General features: G+C 41.6%; 2 protein-coding genes across 2 annotated transcripts; both read right to left on the reverse strand.

Moving 5' to 3' along the window:
• Window positions 1–3,564: 3,564 nt before the first annotated feature.
• Window positions 3,565–6,268, reverse strand: LOC147796899 (uncharacterized). Its single transcript, XM_087144620.1, has one exon. The coding sequence runs from the start codon at window positions 5,259–5,261 to the stop codon at window positions 4,242–4,244; it is 1,020 nt and encodes a 339-aa protein (XP_087000746.1). The 5' UTR covers window positions 5,262–6,268; the 3' UTR covers window positions 3,565–4,241.
• Window positions 6,269–6,411: 143 nt separating this feature from the next.
• On the reverse strand, window positions 6,412–11,100 carry LOC110979888 (uncharacterized). The gene is made up of 3 exons (XM_087144618.1): window positions 8,902–11,100; window positions 7,826–8,514; window positions 6,412–7,530 (listed from the first exon to the last, which is right to left on the reverse strand). The coding sequence occupies exons 2-3, from the start codon at window positions 8,469–8,471 to the stop codon at window positions 7,073–7,075; spliced, it is 1,104 nt and encodes a 367-aa protein (XP_087000744.1). The 5' UTR covers window positions 8,472–8,514; window positions 8,902–11,100; the 3' UTR covers window positions 6,412–7,072.
• Between the last annotated feature and the right edge of the window lie 107 nt (window positions 11,101–11,207).

Genomic DNA, 11,207 nt, shown 5'->3' on the forward strand with positions numbered 1-11,207 from the left:
CAAAATCGAGTCTTGCGTTCGCTCAAGTGTGTTAGATAGAGTAGCCACCGTGGAGCCGCATTCCCATTCTTGCTCTGTAATGGGTCGGCTTTATCATTAAATAACCTGGAAATAAACTCTTGGGCGAAGTGAGTGTAGATTTAGGAAGATTTCTGTTTCTGAAACGCAATTATATTGAGATGGAAACGTGCTGCGAACATCTTCGATTCAAGACAGAAACGTGAGCAAAATGGTTTTGTGCACCGCCGGTTTCTTATTATGACTTAAAATAACAAAGTGTAACTTGTACCATTAGAATGTTATTGAAATAGCTGAATCTGAAAGAGAAAAGTAACATCTACAAATTACTAATTCCACTTAAATTACTGCAGCTTTACATACTAGTTAAACTTTACATATTTGGTGTGCTGATACGACATTAAAAGCGAAAAAAATCCCTTCAACGTTTTCAATAATGTGTGTCGGATTTGTTTCTATGTAACATGAAGACTGGTTAAACTTCTTCATATCGGTCGACTGTTTACCAACTTCTTGTGAGCGCCCTCAGACGACTGATAAGAGAGCTTGGGTGTTTGACGAGATTGCATAACAATAATAACACTGCGATGACACATGACTGGCAATGTCCACAATGCCCCCTGACGTCTTGAACAAAGACTTGCATGTAGGTGCACTACTGACACTCGTCTGTTTTTTAAGTTTTTAAAGCTGCAGAAAAAGACGTAAAAAATCAGAAATGACGATACGCTCAATCTGGCTCGTTAATATAATCGAGCCTGCTACAAAAAATCGAAACATTTCTGAATAACTTTATTTATAATCCAGTAATCCTACGGTAAATGTTATCGTTACTATCATTTCAAACTATCCGTTTCTCAAGTGTGACGACACTTCAGTTTAAACCACGCCCACTGCACATAGAGTTGCATGGAACCATGGAACAGAAGTTAACGCCCACCTTGGATGCTCATCCAATGGAAGCTTGCAATCAGTAGTAGCGTGTGCGCGTGTATGACGAGGTCACATACTAACCAGATTACCGACTAACTTTCCTTGAGATACACATGATTGAGATGGAAGGATCCCAATACGACGCCTTTAGCGTCTATCTGCGCACTTCCCCGTTTGAAAACGAGGCTGTGTCAGGTTCAGACAATCAGATACGATCAGACAATTCAAAGTAAGGAGTCAAGACACAAAATATATAAAGGTATGTTAAATTAAGACTTTTCAGGCTGCAAATTTTTGTGGAAGAGTCTTTCAGGATGACTCAACACGTAAAATCAAAAGAAAAAATAACGACAATTGACCGCGAACTAATGTACCTGCGATGGTCGTGTATCTTGTGCAGTGGGCGGGGTTTAAACTGAAGTGCCGTCACACTTACGAACCGGATACTCCATGTACTGTGTGGACTCCGCGGGCGCGCGCGAAAAAATTCAACACAGAGCCTCGGTTTCGATGCAGACATGCGCAGACGGCGCTAATGTGAAATTCCTCTATTGATCACTGTGAAATAATATAATATGCTTCGTTCTCTTGTAACATCCACTGAACTTCTGTGCACAGATTGGCTGAATTTGAACACAAGATGTTCACAAAACGTCAGTGACCAAGTTGTGTTTCGAAAGTGATTCTGTTGTTTTGGTACCACGAGTGTTCTCTATTGCTCCAGTAAATGCAGTGAACGTTGGCCGATACATGTATTTGCTTGAGATACGGGGTATAGGAGAAATTTTTTAAGTCAAATGAATTCCTACTCCGGCCGCATATTGGTTTCCAGGTAGCATAATTGGTTGTTAAGTCACATGTTGACAAGGGAAGTAACAGACATGTTGAGTATAACTTCTCATAGATGTCAGGGCACCTAAGAAAACTGTGCCAAATCGCATCTGTGGGTTGACATGATCGCTGACTTAATCGCCCATTGCGGAGAACTTGACCAAAAATCCGACGCATCGAAGACATTCGACATATCGTTATTTCTTGTTACCTTGGTTACTGAATATGCCTGTACAGTACTTTACGGCTTTTCTGACGACAAACTGCACAGATAGTAGTACTGCATCATACGTCATTCCATTTGGCGGAGTGTGAGATTATAGTCGCACAGTCTTCTTCCCCAGCATTATTCGGTTCGCCTGGTAACCAAATCATGTATGTTGATCCCGTCGGCTTACAGTTCCATGTTCCTTCTGTCTCCCTGTCGTTACAGGCGCTCCAGACCCTACACAGTCCCGTGTTGCTTGCCATGCTTGTGACGAACACATTTTCTTCGACTGATTTAGGAGCTGCTACCATTTTACCTCCCATGTGCGCGCAAGCTGTCCGACTCTCATCGAATGAACACTCATCAACCGTGAGGCGATAGCAGGAATTTCTCCATTGACACGATGGTTCGGAACTCTGTGTCGACGGTTTGATGGAAACAACAGCTAAACAAGTGATAACGTGAAGGATGAACATCCTTGCAACCGGTGCAGATCCTACGTCCGTAAGAGTCATTATTCCATCCACATCTAGAAGACGATGACTGTAAAAGTCTGTCAAGTCGGCTTTGGAATCAGCCCTTTTAAATTAATAACGATGTTCGAACTTCACCAGTTCAAAATGCTCGATAACTTAAACGATATCGCCAGTTTGATGAGAACGTCAAACAAAACTTACAATGACGCAAAAATTACACAACCCAAAAGAGCTTTGAACAAAATAGCAGCCCATGTATAGCTTATTGAATTAGCTGTTATGTTCTCTGCACTTATTGTTCATATGACATAAGTTAAAGTCGTCAAAACTAATCAGTAAAGCAGGACACTGACATTGTCTATAAGAAACATATGAACTTAAGCACTAGTAGGAATCTTGGCGAGATAAACCACGCTGTTAGTCCCGTTCATTTTAAAACAGGTTTTTATAAACTACAAATATTGACACACTTATTTCTTTGTACCGTTTCAAGGCAAAAGTTAATGTAATCCATATCAGACACGTCAAGTCGAATCATTTATTCAAGGTTGACAAAAAAGAATTGAATATTATTAATCATCTTTTATTGTGCACATCGCAAAAGACTTTAACAGTTTAAACAAATTAATCTTTGAACTTTGCGAAATCTATAACGCTGAGGATCAGAAAATGATATTGTACACTGATAACACAACCGGTTTCCATCATGGGGGCGGAGCTAAGAACAGCAAGGGACGGCGTATTAAAGTAGGGTCTTTCAAGTAAGGTTTCTCCTTTGTACCAAACGCGCTGATAATGAAATACTTTTATAATGTCAAGCCAAGTCTTTAATTATAAGAATTGAGGTGTGAGCCAAATGAGAAAGATTACAGGGGTATTTGCTGGAGTCAATAAGATTAATTTCCCGTGTGTGGTGTACGTGAACCGTGACATCGCTCACGCGCCACTGCTATGGCGCCCTCACCCAAGGCAACAAACAGTAATTGAACAAGCCCGTCGTGTAAAGTACAGTTTTTTGACAATTACATTTTATAAATACCATCATCAAGCCGGGTTGTAATATAACATAATGAACTTTGGAATTTTACCACTCGAGAATGTTTGTCTTGCTCTTTCAGCACGTAGTGTTATTACACGCTTGCCTGTACAGTGCATCTAAAGTATGCAAGAACATCAGTATTCATGGATTAATTACCACATATCTTGCCGATACATGGATGTAGCAATAATTATTTCGCAGAAATATCCCCTCTGGTTATCTCAAAACAAACGCCTGGTATCATTTACTGCTTGAGCAAGATTTTAAAAGTGTCAGTACAAACTAAAATCAGAGCATAAGTTTATTTGACATATATTATGCCTCTGAGAGCAATAATAACATTCCCTTAAAATTACATATAAAAATGCATGTATTCGCTAACAGATTCAATACATGTAGAACTGTAGGCAGCATGACAATATATATTATCACTTAGATGTTGATCCATTAAAAACACTAAGGCATGCAGCGTTACTTACAAGACAACTACGATTACAGTACTGAATATAGTTACTGTATTTGTAAAGGAAGTATATGTAAGCATAAATAATTATAGATTTAATGGCTCAACCTATTATAAAAAATGTAGACACAGTCTAGTCATCACCCTGCACAAGCAAAATGGGTAAGTCGTCGACTTACGCCAGTCCAGAGCGTGAGAACGAGGGGGAGAGTAGGCCAACAGAACACTACCTCCTTCCCGATTTTTGTAGAAACAACATCGAGTAAGTGCCAGTCAGCTATTACTTGCTACTGTCTTAATAGCACCGATATCTTCATCAAGAATTCCCCATAGTTCTGAGGATAGATACAGCTTTACTTTCGACCCGTTTCTTTGACGCGTTGGCCCACTAAGTCCATCGAAAGAGTCACGGTACACCCCATCTGATTTAGCAGCTATGACATCGGTCCAAGTGACATGAGGAGGGGCTAAGGAAGAGGAAGAAGGGGGCCGGTGATTCTGCCAGAGTCTTTTTGGTAGTTCCATTGAGTCAAACTTGACCAAAGGATCTTTTTTGGGTCGGTAGTGCTCACGGGCTGTTTTAGAACGACGGGAATGTTGTGGTTTGGTTTGGGATCCCTCGCTAGAGTTCCGTTTAGAGACGGTAGATTCTGCTGTTGGTGGAGGAGCCGATACACAGCTTCGTTGATCATTGTTCGATAATTTGAAGGAAATTCGATAGTTTTTCTTCTTTTCGAACTGTTTTACATCTTTCGGCGATTGAGGGCGTAAGTTTCTGGCTTCTTCTGCGGGACCAGGATCAGATTTGGGCTTGATGCCAAACGTTTGTACCTGTATTCCGTCCATCGAGTTTATGAATTCCTCTCCTGAGGAATAAGTCATACTGACGGCTGGTGGTGAGACTAGATCTCGATATTGAAGCCTTGATCGGAGGTTTCCATATACATGCCGTGCAGCTTGCTGTTTTAAGTAGGGCCAGCGTGCTGTGGAATGAGCACCACTTGCTCGTCCATTGACAACCTCGGTCAAGTCAGTTGCCAGCAACATATTTACCGGGCTTCTAGCGGGGCTCAGACCCCTTTCATCATCCGTATCATCCCACGGTGTTACCGGTGGATTGGTGGGGGAAACTCGTGGTAATTTGTTCCCGTGATAAGACATAGCGTAATCAAACACTGCGCTGCTCTTAATGAAGAGGGGAGCTGGCGAACCGAGAGACGGCATATAGGTTGCCATCGGTTTGGTAGAATCCGTAGCCACTGTATTGCCTGCAGTCGGCACTGATTTATCCATTAGTATTACAGCCTGTTGCAGGTGGTTTCGTCTTTGTCTAATGATCAAGGACAGCTACTCGCTGCTCCCCCACAGTACTGCAATACAACCACCCATCTCTGACTCCATGAAACCGAACGAAAAGCCAAACCCCCTCAGGGTAAAGGTAGAGCTTACGCTCTGATGAACAAAATATAAAACTGCATTCCAGTGAGTTATAATGACACACCTCAGGAGGTACACCGCTGGTTGATCAGTTGGCCAATATACCCTTTGTCAAATCATGGAGGAATAAAAACACAGTAGAGAGATTCGGGGCGAGTTTTCTCGATCGTATTTCCTCCTACAAGTCCATGACGTCCAGTAGTGCGAAAAGTGCACTCCTACGTGTTATAACAATCCTTTTATAGTTCCTTCCTCCATGTTCTAACCGACAACTGTTGAGCATTTTGGACTGATGAGATCCAGCGGGAGGTGCATGGGTGTCGCCTGTGCATGGTAGTCTGTTGTAAACTGCCTGGTTTAGCGTTTGGTAAGGCGATCTTGTTGCCTCAAATGCCCGTCTGCAACACAGTCGTCATGACACGAGGCTCATGGAGAGGTCGATATGCTGAACTTTCTGTATATCGTTACCTTGACAACGATACTCGTGTTGAGCATACATGGTGACCGGATGACCTTAGTCAGTTGGGAGCCTTTTGTTTTCCCATTGATAAACCTCATGACGGTTTGTTTCAAAACGATTGTCATTTAGTTAATAGTATCGCCCAGTGCTCAGCAGAGAACTCACCTATATAATTTTGTCCCCAATACATTTTAATTTCAATTCAGCAACTGAATCCATTCAGAAGCCCCAGATTTACCGATCTTCTGTGACTCTAGTCAGTGTGTCTTTCCTTCCAGGACAGAGAATGTAGACTCATACGTACTGTTATAGACTTTGTTTAAAACTTCACTGTTCAGAGCCACTGAAAGCAACCATGTTATCGGTTGTATGCTATTGCAATTTGTATATCAGTTAATATTTGATCAGGTTAATAACTTGCTAGAAGGAAAGGTTGCGGAATGTGATGTGTGCTCATTCGTGAGTTCGCAAGGGTTTTACTGGATTAGTGATATTGCATTAGAGGACTGGAAGTGAGATACATAGAAAGGGCAACACAGGTTTGCATTCTTTTTTGTTACAATTAAATTTAATTTGTATTCATTATTTGATAACCTACCCTTTCCATGGATAACATTTTAGTCTGACCATTTTTTGCGAGGAATCTCCGTCATGCGTTCGGTTTTAGATCATAACCCGTCTCCGTTCATCAGGGACCGCTTTTGACCGACGGTCGCATCGTGTGTGTTCATTTTACACGCATTCAGCTCATTGTTTAAACAGCAGCATAAAACACACACAGTTATTGATATTCGAGTTTTCCCCTATGTATATTCAATTCTGGTAATTCTCAGATGTTAATGACTATTATGGAAACGGATGTTGAAGGTGGATGACTAAAATTTGTTCCCATGGTTGCGGAGGGCAGTGATGGAAACTCCCACCAGATTCTGACTGGCTGTAAGTGCAGGTCCAGCAAGTTGATGCCATATACGGCTCCACTTCGTAACTAGTTTTTCACACTTTAGTAAAGATTTGGAGTTGAAACGAAATTATATTAGCTCACTATATATTCCTATCGATTGAATGTTTCCATGTGGCGTGATCATTGCGGTCGTGATAGCGGTATATCTGAAGACGTTTCATTATGTGATAATACTCAAAAAGTCAATGAATAAATTCTTGTGAAGTATTAAATCATGTAAGCTCTCTAAAGTAAGATTTCCCATCAGTGATCATCAACCTCTTGAAGGGAAGCCATCTGTCTTCTCATAAACCGCCGGCAGGTGGCGCTGTCTAATCCGTCCAACCATGTCAGTACTTTCCTATCAAGGTCTTCATTAGTCTCCTCATCATCCCCTTTCCCGTCCCTTTCTTCCATCATCTCTTGTTCATTGCTGCTTTTCTCCTGCTTTTTCCTATTTCGATTTCCATACACAGTCCGGCTTGTCACCTGTGGATGTGATTTGGTCCGTTCCAAACGAGCCCAACTTCTGTCTCGTCGTTCCAGAGATCTTACTAACGGTATGTTGCGGTGAGTTTGCCCGGGCAAACACTGATCGGGTATGGGTGGTTGGTCCGCTGGCAGGTGGGAGGTGATTGATGAATTAAAATTGATAGCTGGTTCTGATGAGGATCTTCTGACTTGTATCTGAGCCCTGGACCGGACAGCTGGCAGGTTTAGCCCTTGCGGAAGAAATAGACACAAAACTTCCTAAAGTTACGAAACATTTGGGCAACACATAGTTTGGGCATACAAACACACCCAATTTCAAGGAAATTCATGTACGTTCAGTTATCTTCATAATTACAATACAAATACAGAGCAAGTTCACAAGGACACTGCTTGTGCCCACTGACCTAAATGTATTTGTGAAGTTGGAGGAAAGGCGGGATTCTAGTCCGAAAAACAGAATGAGTGAACATGGGTCAAATTTAAATGTATTTTATCATTGAAGTTTAGTTTTCTAGTGATGTGTACCTTGGGTCAAATTTCTTGGACTTGTCACATGAGCAGCTCCCCTTGGCTTTGAAGTGATCCGCATGTGACTTGTCAAGTCACAAGGACAATCACCAGATGCTCGACTGCCAGAGCTAGCGCTCTTCGTGGAGATGATACTGCTGCTTGCGTCGGACACTTTCTCGTTTAATTTAAGAAATGTTGGTCCTTTGGTCATCAACTGAGACTTGTAGGTCATGGCGGATGCAGGAAGAGCAATTCTTGTGCATCCATCTGGTAGTCTGGGTGAGGTGCTCTTGTCTGTGGCACCAGATCTTGTTTCGAATGTAGTAATGTTCGGTTTATGAACCATGGAAAATGAACTATCGACTCTCCCTGCATCGTCACACGAGATGTCCCTGTCTCCTCCTCCTCGCATACATCTGGTTGATCTTTCCCCGGCTTGTAATGGTACCGGTACCGTATTCCAAGCCGACTTTAACCGTTGATTTGCCATGTCTCCCCTGTTCGATGACATACCCTTCTCCTGTCGTGATGTTCTCCATGTGACATCCTCAATCAGCCTGGTGTCTTTAGTGTGCTTCACTGTCGTATTACCATACCTGTCCAAATTGACCGGAATGTTTCTCCGCTGAGGGGAATCCTTATGACGCAGATCTGTTGTCATAGTTCCGTTCTAAGGTTTCCCTCCATTTGTTCAGCAGTCTACACTGTCAATAGGCAAGGTAAACATTCGTTGTCCACGAAGTTTAGAGCAATAAATGCACCACTTTCTGAGCCTCTTTTCTATCTTTATTGTTGCATCTTGGGCCAAATTAAAATTGGAAGTTTGTGTTCATTTTAGTAACATGACACATCAAGCTACTGAATAAGTGATCAAAACAATATGGAGTGAGGTCAGGTTTCAGGTCATACTTCACACAGGTTGACCATTTATGCCTAAAAGTTATAAGCACGCTATCTTAAAAGTTTTACAACACCTCTTCAATATTGTAATTTAGATGAACGCAAAGTTCGAGTGTCAGTATATACAATTCAACAGTGACGCAGCAAGTTCGTATTTTAGTGGTTGTAGGTACAGGTGTATATGGTCTTACCATTTTGCATTTGGCCGTGATTCCAGACGTTGCTGGAAATCTCTTATTTCATCCAAGGAACACCATCCAATAGTACTAAACAACTATAAGATCTTGAAGAACCAGTCACCGGGAAATAACAGACTGCTGCTCCGCCAGTCAGGACTTGAGTGAAATCTGCAAAATTTCATGAATTAGCAACGACACAATGCGACCAAGACAAGGACCTTCTGACCCCCTCAGGTATGCTTCAACTTGCAAAGGTCAGAGGTCAACAAAACAGGAAAAATATTACTTTCAATGTCACTTTGTTATGAAAGTTTTCGTTTCTTAGCAACCAGCACGTCGATGAAAATCAACTGAATATTAAAATCTGAATGCTGTCTACTCGCATATTTGACTCTTGAACACTCGTTCCCTGTAGGCCCCCTACTCCAACATTTCTGTTAAACTTCATTCAAAATTATCGAGGTAATAACATTTAATCAGTAGTCCAGTTCTGGCCTAGATTTGTGTTTCGTGGCATCGGGTTACAGTCATTACTTACACTCTATAAAGTATAATTCCTGGCGAGAGGTTACAGGTAAATCTTCCGGACTCGTTTTCGTCTAACCGTCAGTTGTAAAATCCTAAGAGCGGCGTCTACTTTTGATCTGTTAAACCTGTCATAGGTAAAACTGCTTCCACACAATGGAGTTTTAACTCATCACAAAGACATGAATGAATGACAGCATTATAGCTTGGATTGACCAAAGAAGGCTTGATATTCCCAAGAGCAAATGCTGATAAAACAAATGTTTGCCAAAAGAATTGTTCTCTCGTTCAGAACTTGTCGAAATCTCGTCTTGCTGGGTTCCCAAGGTGTTCAAAGATGCTTACAGTCCACTTACAATTCTGAAGTTCCCTAAGTTTATTTAAAGAGTAGCCTTGAACAAACTGACATCTAAATGCATGTCATTGCAACGAGACAGAAGTGCAGCTAGCCTTTGTAACGGGGAAACCAACCAGTACATTTCTCCAAAGCGTAGAGGCATAACCCCAAGCTATGATGGTTACACCATCAATATTAGGCCCGTCTTAGCCTTTTAATCCACCAACTGACCGTTTCTTCTCTTTAGAAATCGGTGGGAAGCGAAGCACCGACATTCATACACAGATCGCCTCAATCGATTACAGCTAACACTTTTCATCAATTATTCGTTTTGCTTATACGGGCCTATGGGATATTCGATTAGTGGTGTGCAAACCTTGTAGGGATTGAGAAACAGTAAGTTAAGCTCATTATCGGCGGAATAGATGCAAAACTTGGTGTGGTTCTAAAAAATGTCAATTTACAATGACAGTGAGCAGTGTTTAACTAACTCATGCATTCTGAGCACAGCGCTTCGGCCTGCACGGTGTACTCACAGCGAGCACGAAGTGTTGACCTATGCCTGTCACCTCCATATTTTTCCTGCAAATATACGCATGTAGATGGAGGTATTGAATGACTTTTAGTTTTACAGTCTTGGTGGAATTCTAGATGCGGACTTCTCGAGGCTATTGGGCATATTTTGTATGACCTTTATGGCACCCAACAGGAAGTTGCACGTAGATGTTATTTTCTCCCAGCATATGTCCTGAGAGAAATGCTCTAAAATCTGCTAAGGCACGAGTTACGTTCCTCGACATTTCTAGGTTTCGTTGCACACATTTTCAATCCGGCCACTGACATCTTTTGTATATCAACGTACATGTACCGTGACATCACAGGAGTAATGACACATTTGAATTTTAACCATATTGCCGAAATTTTAAATGAAACTGCTTCATTTTCACTTCCTTTTTAGTCATCCTCAACTAAACGCTTGTTGGTTTATATTAAATGCAGACCCCCTGATACAATTTCATTATTCAAAACTTTGGCAATACTTTCGTACATTGTTTTCTAAACGCAACGTTCCATAATTTCAAGCTGGGTGTGTCGCTGGATGTACTAGCATGTAGGCCTACTTTCGCAGAAGCCTTCTGAAAAGGTTGTAGATCAAATAGCGCCCTCTTTTGATGTCATGTAATGCGCTCATCGCGATAAGTCTTTTGATTAATTTGAATAAAATCTGGCACATCGAGTTATTAGACTGCACACAAACCTAACAATTTGAATTTTCCAGGCTGAAGACACTGTTGCTATACCTCATGATTCGGTGCAAGCTTTTGCATATCGACCACCATGTGAGTGAGATTTGGAAGGCATTCTAGGCATCCGTTTTTTTGTGCTGGTTCTGCTGAACTTTTCTGTAAGTTGATGTACGGTGGTTGCATCGCTTATACTGTAGGAGAATAACTGT

This window comes from Acanthaster planci, linkage group LG13, assembly GCF_054643075.1.
Source record: "Acanthaster planci isolate LZ-2023a linkage group LG13, COTS_SCS, whole genome shotgun sequence".
Taxonomy (NCBI): Eukaryota; Metazoa; Echinodermata; class Asteroidea; order Valvatida; family Acanthasteridae; genus Acanthaster; species Acanthaster planci.

Excerpts from the sequence above, each read along its gene's own strand:
- LOC147796899 (XM_087144620.1), bottom strand. The coding sequence starts at position 5,261 with ATGGATAAATCAGTGCCGACTGCAGGCAATACAGTGGCTACGGATTCT.
- LOC110979888 (XM_087144618.1), bottom strand. The coding sequence starts at position 8,471 with ATGACAACAGATCTGCGTCATAAGGATTCCCCTCAGCGGAGAAACATT. Across the intron at positions 7,531-7,825 it reads TCCAAGAAATTTGACCCAAG|GGCTAAACCTGCCAGCTGTC; the intron begins GTACACATCACT and ends TTCTTCCGCAAG.